The sequence below is a fragment of the Bos grunniens genome, chromosome 13, assembly GCF_055505025.1.
Source record: "Bos grunniens cultivar Pamir isolate PY7600 chromosome 13, Bosgru_T2T1.0, whole genome shotgun sequence".
Taxonomy (NCBI): Eukaryota; Metazoa; Chordata; class Mammalia; order Artiodactyla; family Bovidae; genus Bos; species Bos grunniens.
In genome coordinates this window covers 28,979,342-29,003,146 of record NC_141177.1, presented here as the reverse complement: position 1 = coordinate 29,003,146, position 23,805 = coordinate 28,979,342, and the positions used below count along the sequence as shown (strand labels likewise).

Genomic DNA, 23,805 nt, shown 5'->3' with positions numbered 1-23,805 from the left:
TAATTTTTTCTCTATATGATTAATCAGATGTCCTGATATCTTTTATTGAGCAAGTGATTCATCATTTCCCTACTGGGGACATACTAAGTGGGGAAAAAAAAAGCAAACTATCAAAGCAAATGCATAGGACTATTTTATATTGTCCGAAGAAGAGATACTACAGAAGAAATGAATGCCACTCCAAGGAGGGCCATCTGAGCTTTAATGGAATGAGCACAACATTGACAGCCTGGTGGAAGAACTGTGCCTTCAGGCACAGGCCTGTCCTTGAACTACCTGGTTCCCCTACAGAAAACAACCACTGGGTGATGTGGGGGCATGGCTGAGAGGTGGACACAGTACCTACACCTTAGAGGACAGGCCCAGGCTTAGCAAACCCACAAGGACAGAAAGGAGGTTAGTGGGTAGGGAGTGCTAATGGGTATGGGGTTCTTTGGGGTGAAAATGTTCTGAACCTGACTGTGGTGATGGGATGTGAATACACTGCCCCCAAAGGGCACACTTTAAAAGGATGAACCTATGTGGCATGTGCACCACACTCACCACTGGCCAGTATTCGCGGCATGCATTGATTACAGGAGCGCTGCCTGTTCTAGGACGAAACCGGCACCGCGTGTTTTTATCTACCTGACTGAGTTTTCACCTAGGCACAGACTGCCTCGTCACACCTGTACTTTGGGCCGCTGTCTCACCTGTTTGCTGTTCGGACGCACGGAACCCTCGTGTCCCGAGAAGGGGCTACCCGCACAGCAACCCGTGAATCCGTGAACTCGAGGAGGTGCATTGCTTGGAGAGGTACCTGCGACCCGATACCAGGCCAGGCCCCAGGCAGTCTGCTCCCGCAACACTGGACTACAGTGGTCTCGACTCGCGGACGCGCGAACCCAGGTAGTCCAGCCCCGCGGCCTCTGGACCCGGAGGCTCCGCCCCACCCCCTTCGCGCCCTCTACCTGCGCGCGCAGCCCGGGAGGTGGAGCCGTGGCGGGGGCGGGGCGGGGCGGGCGGTTGGCCCGGCCGGGCCGCGGGGCGGGGCCGCGGGGCTGGGGCGGGGCCGCACCCGGGAGGGGCTGCCGTTGCGGGCAGGCGGCGCAGGCGCGCTGCGGCTGGCGGTTTCCGCGCCCCCGCCCGCCCGGCCTGGCCCCGCCGGCCCGCCCGCGCGCCCCACGCCGTTGGCGCCGGCATGTCGGGCCCCGGGCCGCGGGAGCCGCCGCAGGCGGGCGGGCCGGCGGGCCCCGAGGGCGCGGACGCGACGCTGGGCGAGGCGGGGCTGAGCTTCACGACCACCGACCTGAGCCTGGTGGAGATGACGGAGATCGAGTACACGCAACTGCAGCACATCCTCTACTCGCACATGGAGGCGGCGGCGGCCGACGGCGAGCTCGAGACGCGCCTCAACTCGGCCTTCTTGGCGGCGGCGGCGCCCGGCGCGGCGGCGGGAAGCTTCGCGGCGGCGGGGGGCGCGGCAGCCGCGGCGGCGGGGGGCGCGCCGCCCGTGTACCCAGTGCTGTGTCCGCCCACGCTGGCCGACGGCGGCTTCGCAGGCGCCAACCAGTGCCTGGGCCACATCGACTTCCAGGAGCTGCGCATGATGCTGCTGAGCGAAGCGGGCGCGGCTCCCGCCGCCGAGAAGACGCCGGGCGCCGACGGCCCGGGCCCGGGCGCACCCCGGCCCAAGGCGCCCGACGGCGCCGGCAAGGAGAACGCGGAGGGCGCGCCGGAGGCGCGGGCCAAGTCGGCGGTGCGCGTCCGCCTGGAGGATCGCTTCAACAGCATCCCTGCCGAGACCCCGCCCGCCCCGCGCGGCGCGGAGCCCCCGGAGCCCGGCGTGGCGCTCAACAAGTGGGTGCATCCTCTGGCGACCGGGCCCGGCCGGGTGCGGGTGTAGACCAGGGCCCGGTGCAGAGAAGCACCAGCCTCGGTCTGGGTGTAGACCAGGGTCATGTGCAGAGGCTAGCAGCCTCCGTGCAGCTTGCATCATAACAGGGAGCAGGCCTCAAGAGGGCCTGGGGCCGACCTGAGACGTTGTGTGCTCTGTGCAGGCAGAGTGAGCAGGTCTTGCGTACACATCCCATAGCATTTCCTTTATGGTGTGCACTCTGTCTGCGTCTGCACGTGGAAGAGAGATGAGTTAAGTGCACAGATGCTCCTGAGGATCAAGGCTTTTCCCCAGATCGCCTACCTAAATGTCAGGAGAGGCCTCCGCTTCCCCTTGCATTGACTCAGGCTTAGGCTGACCTCACGCTGTGCAGATACAGCCCTGGAAGGAGAGAGGTCATGTTGTGAGGCTTCGAGTGAAAAGCAGCTTCATCCTGCAGCCAGACTGCCAGCTCACAGGCACTCTCCCAGCGCCTCCTGGAGGGGAGTAACCTGTCTGCTGGGGTGTCTCCTCAGTTTTCTGACTGTCCCCACACTGTAGTTTTCCCCCCATTTTGCCCATAGTCGTCAGATTTTGGAGGATGGCAAAACAAAACAAAACAAAACAAACCACCAGAGATTGGTGTCAGAAGTGGGATGGGAAGGGAGTTGTAACTGAAAGATGACACACAGCTTCACCTTGCATTGTGAGGAAGATAGTTTGAACTTGTCCCCTACAACACTAGTGGATAATTGTTTTATAGAGATTTCCATGATGAGGGGCCTTTCATGGTAACAGATTCGAGTTAGAATCTGTTATCTAGAAAATCTAATGATAACCACGGAAGTGTGATACTAAGTGATTGTGGTGTTTGAGGAAACTTACCGGCCACACACACTTCACGTGTTTCTGGGTTTCTTTTGTCTTGGCAGTTTGGTTACTCTTATTCGCCATCCATCCGAACTAATGAATGTTCCTCTTCATCAACAACAAAACAAATGTACAACATTAGTGAAAAATAAAACTACTGCTGCAACTACTGCTTTGCAATTTACATACCCTCTGTTTACTACAAATGCTTGCGCTACTAGTGGAAATTCTAATATTTCACAAACACAGGTAGGGAAAATAATTTGTAAAGCTTTGCTCTTTTGTATTAAAAGGATAAGTTGTATTTTAGTTAGGTCCCAAGGATTTTTTTTTTCCCTTTCATTAAGCGCAATAACATTTTGAAATCGAGAGTATTTATGTGGTTCGGGGATACTTAAAAGTGCTTATAAAAGTTCTTCAAGTTCATATGAATAGTTTTGGTGTTATTTCTGTTAAAGTGCATTTTATTTGTACGTAGAGAGAAGATTGTCACATGTTGATAAAGTTCTTATTGCTTCATTTTCTCCAGAGTTCTAGTAATTCATGTTCTATACTTGAAACTGCCAAGCATCAGGATATTGGATTGCCAAGAGCATTTTCTTTCTGTTATCAGCAAGAAATTGAATCCACTAAGCAGACTTTGGGTAGTAGAAACAAAGCTTTGCCTGAGCAGGTTTGGATTAAAGTAGGAGGTAAGTGATACGGCAGAAGCTGGCAGATGCTTTCTCTTCCTGCCTGAGCTTTGCCCTTGATGTTGGGTGGGTTTAATTGGCCATGGGTGGGAGAAGGGGGAGGTGGTTTATAAGCATATGAAATAATCTTGGAAGTCTGCTTGCATTTTAGGAACCCTTTCCTCCCTCTGCTTTAGTCACCTCACTTTGAACATTCATACCAATTTTGAACATCGAGTTTATACTTGGCCTGGAAATATTCAGTTTAGAGGCTGGTTTTTCTTAACAGTAACCTCTTTAAACAGAAAAATGATAGACTTATGTACATTTTTCGTTACCTTCAAGTTGCTGACAGATGTAAAGTTTTTTTTTTTTTTTAATTTCATACTTCATGAATGAGGCATGAGTCTGAAATCTGTTCAGAGATTTTAGGGGAAGAGGAACTAAAAAGCTTCTTGATGAAAGTGAAAGAGGAGAGTGAAAAAGTTGGCTTAAAGCTCAACATTCAGAAAATTAAGATCATGGCATCTGGTCCCATCACTTCATGGGAAATAGATGGGGAAACAGTGGAAACAGTGTCAGACTTTATATTTTTGGGCTCCAAAATCACTGCAGATGTTGACTGCAGCCGTGAAATTAAAAGACACTTACTCTTTGGAAGGAAAGTATGACCAACCTAGATAGCATATTCAAAAGCAGAGACATTGCTTTCCCAACAAAGGTCCATCTAGTCAAGGCTATGGTTTTTCCTGTGGCCATGTATGGATGTGAGAGTTGGACTGTGAAGAAAGCTGATTGCCGAAGAATTGATGCTTTTGAACTGTGGTGTTGGAGAAGACTCTTGAGAGTCCCTTGGACTGCAAGGAGATCCAACCAGTCCATTCTAAAGGAGATCAGTCCTGGGTGTTCTTTGGAAGGAATGATGCTAAAGCTGAAACTCCAGTACTTTGGCCACCTCATGTGAAGAGTAGACTCATTGGAAAAGACTCTGATGCTGGGAGGGATTGGGGGCAGGAGGAGAAGGGGACGACAGAGGATGAGATGGCTGGATGGCATCACCAACTTGATGGATGTGGGTTTGAGTGAACTCCGGGAGTTGGTGATGGACAGGGAGGCCTGGCGTGTTGCGATTCATGGGGGTCACAAAGAGTCGGACACGACTGAGTGACTGACCTGAACTGAACTGAGTGGTGGTGGTTTAGTCGCTCAGTCGTGTCTGACTCTTTGCCACTCCATGGACTGTGGTCCATCAGGCTCCTCTGTCCATGGGATTTCCCAGACAAGAATACTGGAGCAGGTTGCCATTTCCTTCTCTAGGGGATCTTCCTGACCCAGGGATCGAACCCACGTCTCCTGCATTGCAGGCGGATACTTTACCAGTAGCACCACCTGGGAAGCCCTGGTGGGGACAGTCTGCAGATGGGCAAAGGATTGAGTTGGGAGCAAGAGGCCATAAGGTGATTCAGAACATTTTAGACATAAAGAAACTGCTGAAGACAAACTTTGCTTACCTCTGACGTTAACTCTCAATCCATTTTTCCTGGGAAGCATTCTTTTTCATGTTGTCCAACAATAACACAGCTCACACAGTGTGCTTTCTGAGAGCTGATGGAGACAGGATAGTGATGGAGTGCTCCTGCTTTCTCCCACATCAGTGATTAATTTTTCCTGGTCACTGTGACGTTGTATGCGAAAGTATACGTTAACATTTGTAAGGTACAAAGGTTAATATTAAAATAGTTCCTGTACTGACTATTCAGCTTAAGAAACAAAACATCACTGATACTTGTGAATTCCCCTCTATGTCTTTTTAAAAGTTATCCCCATTCTGAAATTTGTGTTCAGCAATTATGTCACTGTAGAAGATTTGGCTTTGTATGGCACCTTGGGAATGCTCATCACCACTTGTATTAGCTAGACCCCTGTTTGATGGGAACTTGACATGTTTCTGTAGCACACGTCACAGCTATGATGTGATTACTGGTTTTGTAGAGGGAAGGAATCTCATTTGTAAGGTGAGGGCATGTTTAACCCTAAACCACTTAGGTTTTGTCCTTTTCTGAACATTGCAGTTATAGTATCAGTTGTCATTTTAGAATAATTGCATATCAAGAATTGGAGAAAATACTTCTGGGTTTAAAAAAAATCCCAGATTCCATCCTGAATATCAGGAAAATCAAACAGCTTCTTGGTTTCTCTATTCAGAGATCCCAGTTAAAATGCCTCTTGATTTAAAGGAGAGACCTTTGACAAACTCTATTGATCACATAATACTCAGTGTATTTTAATTTGGTTTATGTTCAGTTTTATAGTTTGAAACCTGGAGCTCTGTGCCAGCTGCCCCTGTGGAATACTGAGGCTTCCTGTTCAGTTCTGTGTGCACCTTACCCATTCATGTTTACATCTTGGATTGAAAATACTGAAAAATATATTCAGCATTTACGAGGGTAAGTTAAGAAGAACTGAAAAATTAAAATACCACTTTTTCCTTCTTTTGCAAAGAAGAAGCGCTATGTAAACAAGCCATAAGTAAGAGGAATCGGAGTAGGATACGTCAGTTGGACACAAACGTAGAACGAAGAGCCCTTGGAGAGATTCAGAACGTGGGCGAAGGCTCCACAGCGGCACAGGGAGCTTGGCAGTCAGCAGAGTCATCCCAGGCCACCCTTGGAGAGCAGACCCAGAGCGGGCCGCAGGGGGGCCGGTCCCAACGCAGGGAGAGGCACAACCGCATGGAAAGAGACCGAAGGTAAGGCCTGAACATCGGCAGCATAGGGTTGTCTCAGACGCCAAGCAGGTGGTGGGCAGTGCTGGTGGCAGGCAGCCTTTTGTAGAAAATGATGGTGTCGCCATTTCTATATTCAAAGGGAGAGAAAGCCGGCAGGAGTCAGCGGCCACTGTGTTTTGTGAGGTGGGAGTACTCACAACGACCCCCAGGCTTGATGAATCACTGGGAACACTCGTGGCTCTGGTCTGTTTTGGACAAAGAACCCAGCAGAGCCAGCAGAGGCGTGTGGGGAGAGCCAGGGGACCAGGCACCAGCTCCCAGGAACCCCTCCCAGTGGAGCCACTCGGGATGCCTGTCAGCCCCAAGCCATGGGAGTGTGTCCCCAGCCAGGAGAGCGGTTGAGAGACTTGGCGCCCTGGGATCCTACTAGTAGGGGGCTGACCGTGGGGGCCTTCCTTATCGGCTGCAGCCAGATCCCAGACCCCGGAAGGAAAGCTGGTATTTGGCATAAGCCGTGTTTGCACCACGGCTTAGTCACAGGGTGGTGACTGGTGGTGGTGGGATCCCCCAAATCTGAGTTTCAAGGTGCAGGCCAGGGTCACTGGTCACTGAGTCACTCAGTTTTGTTGGGTTCTTCTAATAATGTTGGAGAAGGAGGAGGTTACAGCTTATGTGAGTTGTTTTATCTGTTGATTTTATTTGTGCTGTTTTGCATAGATCCAAAGGTGGTTATATTTTCCATTGCAGCTGGGTTTTTACATGATGATTCCCTCACATATAGTTAGTTAGTCATTTGTTGAGTACTGTACTAGTTTCTGTTTTAGGCTCAAGAACTAGAGCACTGAGCAAGACATATATTCGTCTGTGAACCTATAGTGTTGGACTAAGGCAATTTATTTCTTTTTAAAGGGAAATATTAAAGCTAGGCAGCTAGACACCTAAATATGTGTCCACACATAACTGAACTCACTGTGAATTATAATGGGCATTGTTCCCACTCTGACATGTATTTAATAAACATTTACTGAGTACATACCATCTGACAAAAAGCCTTTTACTTACTACTACCTGTTGACAGTGAAGGTTTGAATTCTTCCTCTGCCATTTCCTAGTTTAACAACCTTCTTGTTCCTCTCGTCTCCTTATAAGTTCCTTGTGTATGAAATAGGTGTTTGAAGTGGGACGCCAGCATCAAACAAGCTGAGACGTTGGGCCTGGTGCCTGTGGTTACAGAGCATCTAGTGAATTCCCACTGTTGCTACCTTACAAAGTTTCTCTTAAATTCTGAGTGTACACATGGGAAGATGAGCAACAAGGGCCATATTGTATCAAGTGTTCCACATCAGCTCGTGCAGCACTGAGTGTAATTCGTGAAAGTTAAAAATAGTCTAAGAGTAAGCCTCCAGTTATGTAAATCATCTCTAAAAAGACCAGGTTTGGGAACATTAACAGGCTGGTAGTCTGTGTTCTAAATGAACTGGGACCCCTTGAAGGATGAGTGCTCTGAGTCCTAGCTTGTGTGAGCTCCTTGGCACCTAGCAGGCAGGTAAAGGCCTGTTGAGTGAAAGAACATTCTGCCCAGAAGAAGCACATACACAGTTTTGCTTCTGGTTTTGGGGCTTTGGGTCCATCCTTGCTCTAGAGGCTTGGAGCTGGCCCTTGCATGTACCCCAGGAGAAGTAAAGAGGGGAGACTCTCCAGGGAGCGCGACAAGGCTGAGTTGGCCCTCAAGGGGGCCTGGTGCTGCAGAGGGGATCCTGGTGAGGGAGGAGCTGCTCTTAGCTAATTCCTTGAGGAACATAGGCATTCACTTTATTCCCTTGTTCTGCATCAGCTTTTTGATGTGATTAATTTGGGTTTTGACCATAGGCGCAGAATCCGCATTTGCTGTGACGAGTTGAACCTTTTAGTCCCGTTTTGCAACGCTGAGACAGATAAGGCCACGACTCTGCAGTGGACCACAGCATTCCTGAAATATATTCAGGAGAGGCATGGAGATTCTCTTAAAAAGGTTAGTATCTAGGCCAGGAGACTTTCAGTCCTATAAATGGGTCAGTATTGCTATTTATCCTTTTCCTTGAAGATGTCCCAAACTGTCCTTTGTTTCCTGGACTTTAATATCAGATACTGAGTCCAGTGTGAGTAACACCCTGCTTGTTAATGATGGAATTATCTATTATCAAAGTACGAAGCACAGCTGGGTTTGTCCACCAACCGCAGAGCATGAGCCTGCATTGTCAGTTGTCAGCTAGCAAGGAGACACCTGCTCTGTATGGGGGCTCAGTGGGGTTTCAGAGACAGGCCTGTAGGGTGTGAATTTTTGCCCTCAGAAATTGTTGTGAAAGGGATAAAGCACAAATAGAAACAAAAAGAGGCAATTCATTGTCAAAAATAATCAAACAGTCTGGTTATCAAACGTGTTGAGAAGACAGAGCAGAGAGACCCTTCGGCCCGGGTGATGCAGGACTATGCGGGGACCTGCGGCAAGCATCTCAGTTTCTTGGTACAGTGAGCGCCTCAACCTTGACCCTGTCTTTTGGGGCTGAGGAGCCATTGATACCCTGTGAGCCAGCTGGGCTCCTGGTGGGACCTGATGCTGGATGTTAGCGAGGGTCCGACCCACCCCCTTCCTTGGGGTTTCAGATGAGAGAATGTGCCCGGCAGTGGCTCCTGTGCTCTGCCTCGGGGAACCTTGGGTCCAGGTACCTGCCTCAGAACTTGAGGTGGGGGCACGTGGTTAGTGAAGAGCGCCCTGGTTTTGCTCCTGGTCCCAGCTGTCATGCTGCTGTTGACAAAGCATAAGTCTAATAAGAGAACTGAGCTGACATTGGTGTAATAAACAGGGAACCATTTTAGAAAGAGCCTCCTATGTCTAGATCCTGGGGGCCTGAGCATGCCTCTCCCACAGCCAGCCTGTCAGGCTGAGTGCTGAGAGTTTCTCTTCTCCATTTCCTCTCCTCTGCCCATGTGCATTTCCATCTTGTGAGTTTTGTAATTTCGTCAAGTTCCTTATTTTCATTGTATATTTTTAATTGCCTTTTAAAGCCATACCTATGTTAGATTTGTGCTAATTGGATCATTTATGGTTATTTATAATGTGGTTATTCTGGTTATTTTTTTAACATTTTTTAGCAATATACTTGGTTTATTGTAATAAAATAAAGCTTCTATGTTTAAAAAAATGAATTTAATGGTTGGCTCTGTGTACCTTGTAAATGGTGAATTATTATTCATATGATTGATTCAAATATGATGATGGTGTTTACAACAACCAAAAGAACTTAACTGTCTCTATATTCAAAGATTAAATAGTTTAAAACATATTAATTTTTGTGTGTATTAGGTTTCCTGAATATTTCTGAAATTTAATTACATTGAGTTTGTAAATTGTTTCTGTGTCGGCTTACAGGACCCATCAAAAAACAGGCTGAAGTAATATCAGCAATTTTGGGGAGAATTAGACTGGAAAATCCTAAACCTTTGTGTCGTTACTGTTTCGTTAGTGACGTCCCCCCTCCCACTTACATGAACATTTTTGTTCTTAAAGGTAAAATACATAAAAGTCTTAAGTAATTTGCCAAGATTATTTCAGTATACATCTCATCCCACTGCCCTTTCTGGATCACCAGGGAAGTCCAAGACTCTGCTTTTTAAGAATAGTATTTTGTCTATTTTATCTATCCTGTTTCTCACATTCTGATCTGTAAAGATGGCAGTTTTTAACAGCTTGCTGAGACTTCCATTGTGATGGCTTATGTAGTCAAATTTTTAAAAATTCTGTGTTTATTTGGAAAGGACATGCATTCTCTGTTTGGTGAATTCTGTACGTTTATTAGGTCAAGGTTATGAAATACGGTTCAGGCCTTTCTTGTCCTCTCTTTGTCTGTCACACCTGTTGTTCCGAGAGCCCATGTGGCACTTCCCACTGTGATTCGCCGGTCCTGTCTCCTTGGGGCTCTCGTGCAGCTGAGTGTTGGGGCACCCCCTCCCCCCTGGGCCCTGAGGCTTGTCACCCCTCTTGATTTCATTAACCTTTTGCCTTTGATTCTCTCCTCTCTGTCTATGGATGACACCAGTTTTCTTCCTCTTCCTGACTTCCTGATATAATTTCTTGTCATGTAACTGTAACAATCTTTCTTTTTCCTACTAAAAATACAGATTTTATCATTGGCATTCTCCTACTTACAAATGTAATGTGAATATCAAGTTTGACCAGATATCATTTCAAGGTGTCTGATGAGTTGTAAAAATCCCTTAGAACTCAATTATTTCAATGAGGTTTTGTTGAGATAGATGCTAATTGAACCAGGCAGAGTGATAGTTTACCTTTGGTGCACTCGAGGGCAGGAGACATCCACTTGTCTCCCTCTCTCACTGTCCCTCCAAGTTCCCATGAGTCAAGTCCCAGGGACTGTGTGAGAGTCTGGATTGAGCTACACCTGAACTCTACTTCCGGCAGAACTATTGAGAATAAAGATGGCTACCCAGAGGTAGTCTGCTCATTGTGTGAAGGTTGTTTAGAAAATCTCTTGAAGAACTTTCTTACATCTGAGAAATGATGACTTCTGTTTAGTTATTCTCAAAGGTAAACTCTACCTTCTCAAATAAATATTTTATATTTTATAAAATATATTTATAAAATATAAATATTTTATATTTCGGCTTGGGGTGTCAGAATACAGAAAATGATCAAACCATGGTTCATTTTATATTAAGATCCACTGAAAATATTTTAAATATTGGGAAGAAAATTAGAGTATATTTATGTACAGATACAGCCTCTGAGCGTAGGTGGTTGTTGCAAATGGCAGAAGGCCTTGGGCGGGCTGGCCGTCTCGGTCACCACTTGGTCAGACGGAGCACTCCAGCAGCTCCAGATGACTTGGGAGGTAGAGCAGTGGCAGCAGACACAGTGCTTACACTTCCCTTCGTGGTCATAAAATAAGTTTAAATCTACTATAGTCCAGCAGCAAAAAGACGACACGATTCAAAAACGGGCAAAGGACTTGAATAGACATTTCTCCAAGGAAGATGAGCAAATGGCCAATAAATACATGAAAAGATGCTCAACATCACTAATGATCAGGGAGATGCAGATCAAAAGCACTTTAAGGATATGAGATACTAGTTCACACCCATTAAGTGGTGGTGGTGGTGTTCAGTCGCTCAGTCGTGTCCAACTCTTTGCAACCCCATTGACTGCAGCACACCAGGCTTCCCTGTCCTTCAGTATCTCCCAGAGCTTGCTCAAACTCATGTCCATTGAGTCAGTGATGTCATCCAACCATCTTGTCCTCTGTTGTCCCCTTCTCTTCCTGCCTTCAATCTTTCCCAGCATCTGGGTCTTTGCCACCCATTAGGTGTGGCTATTACAAAACAAAATAACAAGTGTTTGTGAGGATGTGGAGAAATAGAAAACTTTGGGATTGCTGGTGAGAATGTAAAATGGTACAGCTAGTGGTTCTTCAAAAAGTTAAATGTAGAATTACTGTATAATCCAGCAATACCACTTCTGGGTATTGTAAATACCCATGAGAGTAGAAAACCAGGGACTTGAACAGGTACTTGTATACCAGTGTTCATAGCCATGTTATTCACGGTCACCAGAAGATGGAAACAATCCAAGTGGTGGAGATAATCCAATCAACAGGAGAATGGATAATCGGAATGTTTCTACAGCCAATAGAATACTATTCAGCCACAAAAAGGAATGAAGTTCTGACACATGCCTCACAACATGAATGGACCTCAGAAATAGGATGCTGAATGAGAACAGACAGACACAAAAATACAAATACTGTATGATTCCACTTATATGAAGTCATCCGGTTCATACAGTCAAAAAGTAGAATGGTGCCAGAGGCTGGGGGAGGTGGATGGCGAGTTAGTATTTAATGGGGACAGAGTTTCAGTTTGGAAAGATGAGAAAGTTCTGGAAATAATGATGATGATTACACAACTTTGTGAGTGTACTTAAGCCACTGGATTTTACACTTATGAATGGTAAAAATGGCAAGTTTTATGTTATATATATTTTACCACAATAAAAATAGATAAACCTAGACTTAATTGTGTAAGAATGCTGTTCTTTAAAAAACAAAAAAACAGAAATGGATACACACACAAAAATGGAGAGACTGGAATAATGAATACCTGTGTCCCATAGCTCAGCCTCAGGCATAACTTCATTTTACCGATTCATCCCCATCCTCCCACCCTCACCAAATTATTTTAAAGTGTTTCCAGGTGTCACATCTCTTCATTTGCAAATGTGTCTCTAAAAAAGGAAAGTGCTGGTTACAAGCACAACCGCATCATCATCCTCTTCCTTAATCTCAATCCCTGTCCAGATTTTTCTGGCTCACAACTGTCGTTTTACAGTTGACTTATTTGAGTCAGTATCCAAACACTGTGTTTGGTTCATAGCTCTTAAATATCTTTTAATATGCAGTGGCTCCCTTTCCTATTTTCCTTATTGTTTTTTAATTGATGAGGTTGAAAGTCACTGAATAAAATTTGGGTCCGCTCGCCTGCACACAGTGAAGCCAATCTACTGACACCGGGTTGTGGTGAAAGAAAGGGGCAACATTTATTGCAGGTGCCAAACAAGGAGTCTGGGTGGCTTATGCTCGAATGACCCGAACTTGTTTTGGCGCCTGCAATAAATGCTGCACTTTCGTTCACCACAACCCAGTGTCAGTAGATTGGCTTTACTGTGTGCAGGCGAGGGAACCCAAATTCTGTTCAGTAACAGATTTTGGCACCCAGATGCAATGGAAATCCCATCTGGGTCACCAAATATTGTTAAACCAAACTTGGGTCTGCTCACCCATGTGCAGTATTACATGTCATGATTAGTTATACTCTGTGACAACATCAGAGAATTTTTTCCATATAATGTTTCTCATGTAATTTAACATACTAAATAATGTCAATTAGTTTAATATTTCCTCCCTGAGATGCCTCAGGAGTCTTCTGGAAAACTCAGAGTCAGCTAGTTTTAGTAGCTGTTATCAAAAGCAGTGGTTATCAAAAGCAGCTCAATATTCCAGGAAAACTTTGCTCCCTTAACAGAGAGGGAAAACCACATTGAGTCTTGCACCAGCTTACTTTTAATAGCAAACTTCATTTACTTAATTCATTTCAGTCTAATCTGAGCCCATCTTGACCACATGCAAAACTCTTAAGATTCTTTTTCCACAAACCTTCCATCACTTTCTGTATCCGTGTTAGTTTGTCCTTTATTTTTTCCCATCCAGAGACCAGAAGCCCTGGGACAAAACAATTTGCCCTTTACCCCCTGAACAAAGATATTTCCATTTTTTATATCTTCTCTCACTGACAGTGTATATCCTACTTGCTTTACACATTGAAATCCTTCCCTTACTACTTTTAGAAGCTTAATTACATATGTATTACAATTTTAACCCTTAAGAACTTTAATCTCTAGTGAAAACCAAGAAGCAAATAATTGAACCGTTCTTTACATCAGCATGGGCTTCCCTGATAGCTCAGTTGGTACAGAATCTGCCTGCAACGCAGGAGGCCCCAGTTCAATTCCTGGGTTGGGAAGATCCTCTGGAGAAGGGATAGGCTACCCACTTCAGGATTCCTGGGCTTCCCTCGTGGCTCAGCTGGTAAAGAATCTGCCTGCAATGCAGGAGACCTGGGTTTGATCCCTGGGTTGGGAAAATCCCCTGGAAAAGGGAAAGGCTACCCATTCCAGAATTCTGGCCTGGAGAATTCCATGGACAGTATAGTTCATGGGGATCACAAAGAGTCAGACATGACTGAGGGACTTGCACTTCACTTACATCAGCATGTTTTGGTTGGCAAACATACAAACACATTCTGTAACCTCTAAAAGCATACGTTTTCCTACAACTTTTCAATTTAATGTGGTACAGGACATGTGTGTAATAAGCCTGAGCATCTTTAGTTTTTTTTCTCAAAGAAGATGAAAGAAGGTGAACTTAGGCTTGTCCAGTGATCAGTGTTAATGCTCAGAAGATCTGAGCTCCTTGTTTGGTACCTGCAACAAACACCGCACTTTCCTTCACCACACCCTGGTGTCAGTAAATTGGCTTTACTGTGCATGGGCAAGTGGACCCAGATTTGGTTCAGTGAGTTTCAGTGACCCAGATGGATCCTGTCCAGCACCTGAGCACCTTTTCTCAGGGGCAGCACCAGGCGCTTGCCACCGACCGGGCGTCCTTGGCCTATGGCACTTCTGGTAAAGGAAAACAAGGTGCTCACATTGGCGGGTTGAGACGTCTTTGGTAAGTAATGGAACTGATGTGTGGCGACACCAGAGTATTCTTCCCTATCACATTGACTTCAGCTGCAGAGGAGTATTCATTGGGATTTTCCCTTTTGGACTAAGTAAGGCTTGGTCATGTGGCTTTGTTTCTGATGGCCACTGGTTAGGAACTCCCTCTTTTGAGACTAGGGAACTTGAGCCTTGAGAGACAGGTTTGCCTTGACTTGTTGATTTGCTTGGTATTTGACAACACTGGCCATGAATAATTAAGTGTGAGTGATCAGTGCTCTGTTCTATCTTGTAGTCTAGGGTGTATTTTACAAAACTGTTAAATGTTCAACTATGCTTCTATAAAAAGAAAAGTGATTTTTTTTTAAACACCACATGACCACAACATTCTTCATTCAAACTCTAGAGAAAATTGGTTAAGATGAAACTGTTGAAATTCTGAAACTGGTTTTTTTGCCTATCAGAGAAAACTGGCTTAGATATTTTCTCAGTATCATGACCCTCAGAGATCAAAATATTTCTAGGAGAAACCCTGAAGTTACAACTGTTATCATGTTCTTGAAATGCAGACACAACTCACAGTGCCTGTGACTTTAGTTGTGGGTTAATTAGTAGAAGTACAAATCAAAGGGGGAAGAAAGAGCCTTTTTAAAATCAAGTAAATTCAGCATATCCCAACTGTTACTAAGTTTTACCTTTGCTGGGTGAGTTGCCAGGACGCTGGTGGTCACGATTTCCTGTCTTTTCATTTGCATTTTGTTTGTTGTTAAAACAGGAAGCTTTGGGGACCTTCAGGGAATGCTTGGATTTGCCTTTTGTTTTTGTGTGCGGGAATCCTGTTCTTTGTCTTGTGTGTAAGTGTGCCAGCCCTGGGGACGCAAGCTCACTTCTCAAATGCAGCCTTTTGTGGTACATTCTCCAGAATTGGGCTGCTTTCAGTCACAAACCAATAAAATGTACAAAAAATGATTTTCCTTTATAATATGGCCTGGCCATAATACTCTGTAGATATAGGAAAAAGATGGCTTGCTAATGGATACCTAAGTTTTGCTACTGTTATACAGCTTGCTGCTGCTGCTGCTGCTGCTAAGTCGCTTCAGTCGTGTCCGACTCTGCGACCCCATAGACGGCAGCCCACCAGGCTCCCCCGTCCCTGGGATTCTCCAGGCAAGAACATTAGAGTGGGTTGCCATTTCCTTCTCCAATGCATGAAAGTGAAAAGTGAAAGTGAAGTCGCTCAGTCATGTCGGACTCTTAGCAACCCCATGGACTGCAGCCTACCAGGCTCCTCCATCCATGGGATTTTCCAGGCAAGAGTACTGGAGTGGGGTGCCATTGCCTTCTCCGATTATACAGCTTAGGGCGGTTTTATAATAGAGATAGAGAATGGGATAATAGTTATAAACTGATAAGTTTTGTATTGAAATACAAGCTATGTGATCTTTGGATGGGTAATGTCTGTATAATATTATCATAAATAATAAAATAGAGATAAATGGGATAAAAGCTTTCAGATGAACTCTTTAGGAATAATTATGTATTAGTTTTTCCAAATTTTTGGTAACTTGAAACTAGTTTTGCTCAACTAAGTTCTGTGACAGAAATTCATTAAAGGTCTAAGTCATTTTTCATTAAGATAAAACACTGAACATTGATTGCTGGACAAGTCTAAGTTCACCTTTTGTCTTCTGAGAGAGAAAAAAATCTTAAGTTATTTGGGCTTATTAGACACATGTCCTGTACCACATTAAATTGAAAAATTGTATCATAGGAAAATATATGCTTTGAGAGGTTACAGAATGTGTTCTTAAGTTTGCCAATCAAAACATGCTGATATAAAGAACAGTTCAATTACTTGCTTCTTGGTTTTCACTAGAGATTAAAGTTTTTAAGGGTTAAAATTGTAATAGATATGCAATTAAGCTACTAAAAGTAATAAGGGAAGCATTTCAGTATGTAAAGAAAGTAGGATATTCACCCTCAGTGAGAGGAAGATATAAAGAATGGAAATATCTTTGTTCATGGGGTAAAGGGAGAATAGTTCTGTCCCAGAGCTTGTTGTTTCTGAATGGGCAAAAATAAAGGACAAATTAATATGTATACAGAAAGTGATGGAAGGTTTGTGGAAAAGGAACCTTAAGGAAAGTGTTTTACATGTGGTCATGATGGGCTCAGATTAGACTGAATTGAATTAAGTAAATGAAGTTTGCTATTAAAAGTAAGGTGGTACAATACTCGATATGGTTTTCTCTCTCTATTAAGGCAGCAAAGTTTTCCTGGAATATTGAGCTGCTATTGATAACAGGTTGTAATAAGTTTCCTTCTCTAACTGACTCTGAGTTTTCCAGAAGACTCCTGACGCATCTCAGGGAGAAATAAACCAATTAAGATTATTCAGTATTGTGTATTACATGAAAAACTTTATACGGAAAAGAATTCTCTGCTGAAGTTGTCACAGAGTGTTAAGTCTCACGACATGCAAAGCTTCATGTTGGCGAGCGGGCCCAACCTGTGGCCTGTGGGACTTCCCGCCTTCTACATCTCACAGGCCTGTATCTTTTGTTTCCTGGAGGCCTGTGAGCCTCAGGTTGTCTGCTTGCACTCGCCTTCTCCTTTTGTGAGCTTGAGACAGATACAGCCATTAAAACCGAGGCCTTTTCTAAAGCATTTAGAGGTAGAGTGGCATTAACTTGACCCACAGCCAGTAGGATACTGGGGAGTCACCTCAGTCTGGCCATCGCCATGCCCAGTACTGAGCACTTAGCAACAAGGGGGTGGAGACTGTAAATGCCCCTGGTGGGAGGGGTGCGTAATGGTACACGGGGTCTGTGTGGGGTGGTGGAAAGTTCTGGAAATGGAAAGTGGTGATGGTTTGCACAAGAGTGTGAACATACTTAATGCTATTGAATTGCACACTTCCAAATGGTTAAAACGGTAGAGTTTATGTCTGTGTTACCACAATGAAAATAAAAACTAGGGGTGTTTTTTTGAACATCAGAAGGGTTTACAATATGGTCTGGCATTTTGAGAATCTTTTGGAAAATGAAATAAAAATACATGTAAAGGTAACCAAGGAAAGTGTTTGAATCCCCATCTTTATCCCCTTACAAGATGTGACATATATTTGTGACACCTTAACTATATGTTTTGATGTAGTTTAGCTCTTAATGTCAACCTTTTGTGTTTTTGAAAATAGCAGTTTTCATGTTTGTGCATACAGTACATTGATGGTCTTGTCTCGATTTTAGGAATTTGAGAGTGTATTTTGCGGTAAAACTGGCAGAAGGCTAAAGTTGACCAGACCAGACTCCCTGGTGACATGTCCTGCGCAGGAGAGTCTACAGAGCAGCCCAGCTGTGGAGATCAAGTGATGGACGTGAACACTGGTTCCTGGGCAGTAGACAGCCACGCCTTTGTGACACGCAAACATCACCTCAACCCTGGACTTCCGCTCTGACAGTCTAACTTGAGAGGGACGTGTCTCAGCTCATGGGACTCTAATGTGGACTTTGAAAGCCCATTTTGTAGAAATATTTATCTAGAACAAAATACTTACCCATTTATGTCCTCTTAGACCTTTTGGGGATGAAGACATCTTGACGATTAGTAAGTAATTTTTCAATTATCAGTCTGATTCCATCATGTTTTCTTAACATGATAACTTAAAAAAATTAACATCCTTTGTAATTTCTTTAGTCTTAAAAGGTACATTGCTTTTTACTTATTTTATTTACATTTTAGATATGCCCCGTTAGCAACTAGAATGAGTTAAATTTTTCTTAACTGTAAGTAGTTTGGGAATTTTATTTCTTTTGTTTATCACTTCCCCTTGTAATGATTTCCAGCTGGACCGAACTTTATTGCAAAATGCAGTCCTCTTTCAAACCTTTTTGCTGGAAATTTTCCAGAGACCTCCTTTAAAGGTACTTTTGTCCATAAATGAAATATTGTCACAGTAGTATTGCTTCAGTGCCCTCATTTTCATAGAGTCATTACGTTCTGTGTAATAAACTGTAATGTTTGGAACTGAGTTTTTCAAATGAGTGGCTTTATTTGTTACAACAGATAATCCCAATAGGCTTTAGTGCAATACAGTCACTTTCAATAAATACTGTCAACAGAGATAGTTAAAAGTTTGTGCACAAAAGAAGCAGGTAAATCAGACGAGACCTTTGTATGGAAGGGATACCATACGTTAAATTCTTTATTTATTTTTTTTGTAATACTGTGGCCAGTCATTAATCTGAAGATTTCATGTGTCATTTTATTGAAGTGTTATCTTAGTCTTTACACAAATGCCATGTAAACAAGTTGCTGACTGTTCTTTCTCGGAATTGTACGGAACCTTCTGTGTGTACACCCTCAGTCCCTCTGAAAATGTTGGTCTGTGTCTGAGGTATGACGTTACAGCTGAAGGGACCATTGTAAATTCATGTAGAGACGGAACACTTCTGACAGCAGCTCGATGAAGCATGCTCTTGGGGACCAAGTGTCCAGTCGTCGCTGCTGAGGACGAGGAGGGGCAGCCTTGCTGGATGGCTTGCTGGGCGGCGTCCCCCATCAATACCAGGATGCCACTGGTCCCCACGATCCTTCCAGAGCCCACTGCTGGCACCGCTTTCTCACTCTTCCCGAAGTTGTGTTTTAGGAGCTTCGGGGACCTGACTTCTCCCCGACAGCTGCCATCACAGCTCCTTGGCAGGCAGAGGTGTCGCAGATGCCAGGAGGCCCCTGAGCGCCAACGGCACCAGGAAGGCCAGGATCGCCGGGGAACCCAGGCTCTCCATGAGCCCCATCTCGGCCGTCTTTGCTGATGCCGGGCACGCCTTGCGGTCCTTGAGAGCCCCCAGGAAGGTGAGTGGAGACACAGAAAGGGGACATCAGTGGAGTGTCCATTAAGCCAACCCAACTCTTGTGTTTCTCTAGCTCGTTTCTTAACTCTGGGAGGGGCCCAGGGGAGGCGCACTCAGGCTGGAGAACAGTGAGGGCAGAGGCCTTGCGTGGGGAGGATGGGCCCAGGGTGCAGGAGTCGGGGTTCTGTCCTTAGCAAGGTAGCGTGGAGTGAGTCAGTCGGTGCCGTGTGAGGAATGAGTCTTGGGTGAGGGATGGGGGTGCTGTTGATGAGGGTGGTAGCCACGGGGGTGGCATGTGTGGGGGCACCTGAGCAGGTGGACAGCAGGTGGAAGAGGAGGTCAGCAGAGGAGAAAGCAGGAGCCGGGCGGTGCTGATGGGTGTGTGTTGAGGTGGTCCCAGCATGTATCCCCCAACCAGAAGGCACAGAAGGGAACACGGCTGGAGCTGCCCTCTTCCCTCTTAGCAGAGCATTTATATTTGACGTGAAAACTGCCAACACCCAGGGTACACGTGGGTCAATTAAGAGAAAATTCTGTTTGAACTGAAGTGAAATACCTGACGGCTTTACTTGAATAGAATCTAACTGAATCTACTTCAACACAGGGTGATAAATTCATTGATTCAGCTTTTCCATATAAAAGTGGTTACTGAAACAGCTCCTGACCCCGCCTCTAAGAATGCTTTGCCAAGAGAGAGAAGTTGTTCTGTTAGAAGGCGATGAAGTGTGCTCGCCCCCCAGATGTGCCCGTGGGACGTTAATGACAGTGGTCTCGTACCTTGCAGCCCTTGGTCTCCGTCGGGCCCATCCAGGCCCTCGCCAGCTGAGCCTTTGTCTCCTCTGTCACCCTGGTTTCCTGTTAAGAGCAAGTGACATAATCACATGCTTAGAAGCTCTGATTCAAGTTCAAAGACAGACTGGCTGTGGTGAGTGGTGATCCGCCTGCTTACAAGCAGGGTGCCTGCTTTCTAAGCTTTTTACTGAATCAAAACACATTTAGAAAGGACACGCAGCAAAGTGTCGGGCTCAACGTCACCCACTTGTGTGACTCCCAGTATCAGAACATCACTCTCGGACTTTGAGCTTGTTCAATCTGAGCGTTTACCGTGTATTCCTATGTTCACCATGAGTTTTGACAGTTATTTAGGGTGTTTTCAAACACCCCCTGAACTCTGTTCTCTGCTCCCTCACTCGTGGCTGCTTTTGGTCTCTGTGGCCCTGGTGTCTGGAAGGTGCGCTAAGGCCCTCTGCGAGCGCCCGCGGGCTGCCCGTGCCTTGTGTGATGCTGGCTGCAAGACCTGGGGATGTTCTGGGGAAACAGCCTCTTGTCCACATAGTGATGCTGCTTGAGGCAGACAGCTGGGCTGGGGGCATCTGTCCTGCCTGACGCTAAAAGCAGTGACACCAGTTTCCTGTCAATTGGTGTTTGTTGTTTTTCCCATCACAGAAGGTAGCACACCTTCTGCAGAGGACTAGGAGCCCCAGGGCCAGGCAGTCAGGGCCTCCCACGGGTCCTGGGCTTCCCCGGCCTCTACGGCTCCCTGACTCGTTTTGTCTTGGGGAGATGGATGCCCAGCAGTGACAGTGGCATCTGCCTGAGGACCTATAGAATATGTTCTCTTTTAACTCAAACAATAACCCTCAGGTGTCCCCAGCCCGAGGCAGGCACCCCAGGGAGCACAGTGACCCTGCAGCTGAATGGCTGCCTCCACTGAGTCCTGTCATGCTGTTTTTCTGAGAATCCATAAAGGTGATGAATGCTGTTTTTGAATTTTATTTTCAACAGTCTTAAAGGCACTCAGATCCCTATTTGGATAAAACCTTGTTGGTCTGTCTTTGGGGGGAACCATCCCCCGCTGCAGACAGTAAAGTCTCCAAGACAGCAGGAAGCTGTCTGACAGTGGCCTTCAGCCTGCCGGGAAGAGAAGGGCGTCCGCCGGCGTTTGCCCTCTAGCGCTGAAAATACTCTCAGTGTCTTTACAGTAACGAAACGACACCACTAATTACAGAAGCGATTTCATCTACTGAAGTATTTACACTGAACCTCAGAGATGAACAAAGGAACTCACAGAAGTAAGTTTCATTTTTCTTAAACGGTTTTTCAGAAATAGAAAATTATTTGGTTAATAAGTTTGAAACGAACTAGCAGCAGTGAGAGCTCTAAATCCTGAATTTGGGCTGGGAAGCTAGCTGACCTGAGACAGTCAGACTGTGGTAGCAGATGATGTATAATGAACCAAGTATTCAAGGCCTTTTTTAGAAGAGGTTAATGGCCAGAAGTTCCCACAGCCGTGTTACTGTGTGGGCACTGAGCTTCCCTCGACGACGGCACCACGGCAGGGGGTCAAGGTTTCCGCCTCTTTCTAAGTTACCTCTCCTAGTTCTTAAGATGCATTTCTCAATATCTCATTAACTTTTGCCTTTTGCCACAGAAATGTTCACACATGCCAGTTTTCATTACAGGAACTGTTCTTACATATAAATGGGGCTCCTGTTGGTTCATTCCTCTCATTCTTCTCAGCCTGTCCTCCCCCAAATGTTGTTCTAATGAAACTTGAGAAGAACATCACATTTTGGAAAATGTTGTCATACCCTTGGGTTTAATAAGGAGCTGGGCCCCAGAGCATGAAGGGCTGTACCCCAGGCATTTCTAGCAATGGCTTAACCTCTGGGGCTTTTCTAGAGGAGCCCGTGGGGAGGGGAAGGGTGGGATGAGAGGAGAGGGGAGGGGAAGGATGGGGCCCCTGAGGCCTCGTGTCAGTTTCCCCTCTGGGCCTCTTCCCCACCCTGTCCCCATAAGGGAGCATCTCAACGTGGAGACTGCATGGAGATACTGGTGGGGGGCTCCAGCGTGTGGCTGCATGGTGGAGTGGGCTGCACTCACCTCTGGGTCCAGGGTCTCCAAGCTCTCCTGTGGGACCTCGGTATCCAGGGGGCCCTCGAGCCCCGGGGTGACCAATGGAGCCTGGGGGGCCCGGGGGGCCCGGGGGGCCAGCAGGACCCGGTCGCCCGATGGAGCCTGGTGCTAGGGGCTTCCTCAGGTGCGCGGCCAGTTGCGCGATTTGCTCTTTTGGAAAACAAAGATCAGGCGTGTATTCATCAGAAGTGTGTTACGTGAAGTGTGAGCATACCGCTCTTCAAAGACAGCTTGTTCATTGACTGCGAAGGGCTGTGACTGCTTTGGGTCTGTGAGAAATGGTGTCAGTATGCTGTCCCTGAGAAATGCTGAGGAGCAAATCACAGGCCTAAGAAATGCTGAGGGGAAGGAGCCCACCCAGTGCAGACCCCAGGGATGCCAGCAGTGGGCTTGGCTGGAAGGTGATGGAGGGTGGGGATGAGGGTGGGGTGGAGGTGAGGCTGGGGGTGGGGGGTGGCAGTGGGGGGAGGGGGAGGCTGGGGGTAGGGGAGGGGGAGGCTGGGGGTGGGGGGAGGGGGGGTGGGGATGAGGATGGGACCCTGCTGGGGGTGGGTGAGGCTGCAGGCACTGTGGACCAGGCAGGGTGGGGTGGGAGGGAGGACACTCACCACTGACCAGCCCCCCGCACAGCTCCCTGATGTGTTGCTCGCTGGCTTCTTTCCCCTGAAATTCACCCCCAAATCCATCATCATATTGGGCCCACTGACTTCTCTTTGGGGCACCCCCACGAACACTAGGAACCCTGATTGTCTGGAAAGGACTTGATCCAGATCCAGGAAGAGCCCAACATGCAGGAGCACTGGCTCCCAGGGGACACGTACCGGGACCCCAGGTTTTCCAGTGATGCCAGGCACGCCTCGCACGCCCTGGAGGCCCACGGGGCCAGGGGGGCCAGGGACGCCATCTACGCCGCTGGTGCCATTGGGGCCCTGGATGCCCTTAGGGCCCAGCTCCCCGCGACTGCCAGACTGGAGGGAAACAGAAGCAGGGAGGGGGTCATGGCCGAGCCACCTGCAGGGGCTTCTCCCTCGGAGCTGGCAGTTTCCCCACTTCTGACCCACACGGCCATCAGTGCCCCAGAGCCAGCCTGGGGCCCCAAGGGGGCCGGGGAGCCAGTGTCTGCCAGGCACTCACCTCTCCTTTGGGGCCAACAGGGCCGCTGGGACCCTGGAAAAGAGCAGAAGGGAAGTTGTGCACTTCAGTTACTCACGTGTTGTTGGCTGTGGGAACTAGTTCCCCAGGAGCCAGCTTTGCCTGTTATTAGATGGGGATGAAGAGAAAGCGAGTCGCCCATGAAGCTGCTGTCTGATTACATGACAGCATCCACAGGGGTTACTCCTTCTTACTCTAGGTATGTTTCTTATATGTTCATAAATATTGTAAATTTTTTTTATATTTTTATATTGCTGAGATTGTATTGTAGCTACTGATGTTTTTAAACTTATTTTCCCTGAAGTTGCTCAGTCATGTCCAACTCTTTGCAACCCCAGGAACTGTAACCTACGAGGCTCCTCCATCTATGGGATTTTCCAGGCAAGAATACTGGAGTGGGTTGCCATTTCATTCTCTGGGGGATCTTCCCGACCCAGGGATCGAAGCCGGGTCTCCTGCACTGCAGCCAGACGCTTTGCCATCTGAGTCAT

General features: G+C 46.6%; 2 protein-coding genes across 14 annotated transcripts in view; one reads left to right on the top strand and one right to left on the bottom strand.

Moving 5' to 3' along the window:
• Positions 1 to 1,091: 1,091 nt before the first annotated feature.
• Positions 1,092 to 18,423, top strand: TCFL5 (transcription factor like 5). Of its 13 annotated transcripts, none has more exons than XR_015138685.1 (7): positions 1,096 to 1,839; positions 2,788 to 2,974; positions 3,255 to 3,417; positions 4,714 to 4,853; positions 5,902 to 6,145; positions 7,994 to 8,135; positions 17,642 to 18,423. XR_015138685.1 is itself a non-coding variant. In XM_086331020.1 (6 exons), exons 1-6 carry the CDS (start codon positions 1,181 to 1,183, stop codon positions 17,762 to 17,764), a joined length of 1,521 nt encoding a protein of 506 aa, XP_086187146.1. In that variant the 5' UTR covers positions 1,102 to 1,180; the 3' UTR covers positions 17,765 to 18,423. The 13 variants fall into 13 exon arrangements, 4 of the variants coding, with proteins under 4 accessions (XP_086187146.1, XP_086187150.1, XP_086187148.1 ...); XR_015138683.1 differs by having other exon boundaries at positions 5,899 to 6,145; XR_015138684.1 differs by lacking the exon at positions 17,642 to 18,423 and having other exon boundaries at positions 7,994 to 9,447.
• The window catches only part of COL9A3 (collagen type IX alpha 3 chain), a 20,030-nt gene continuing 14,645 nt past the window's right edge, over positions 18,421 to 23,805 (bottom strand). The window contains exons 27-32 of the mRNA XM_086331014.1: positions 23,297 to 23,329; positions 22,984 to 23,130; positions 22,771 to 22,825; positions 22,130 to 22,312; positions 20,024 to 20,101; positions 18,421 to 19,228 (exon numbers count right to left, since the gene is read on the bottom strand). Of these exons, the coding sequence (XP_086187140.1) occupies positions 19,038 to 19,228; positions 20,024 to 20,101; positions 22,130 to 22,312; positions 22,771 to 22,825; positions 22,984 to 23,130; positions 23,297 to 23,329 (687 nt within the window). The 3' untranslated portion in view covers positions 18,421 to 19,037. The remainder of the gene's footprint in view (positions 19,229 to 20,023; positions 20,102 to 22,129; positions 22,313 to 22,770; positions 22,826 to 22,983; positions 23,131 to 23,296; positions 23,330 to 23,805) is intronic.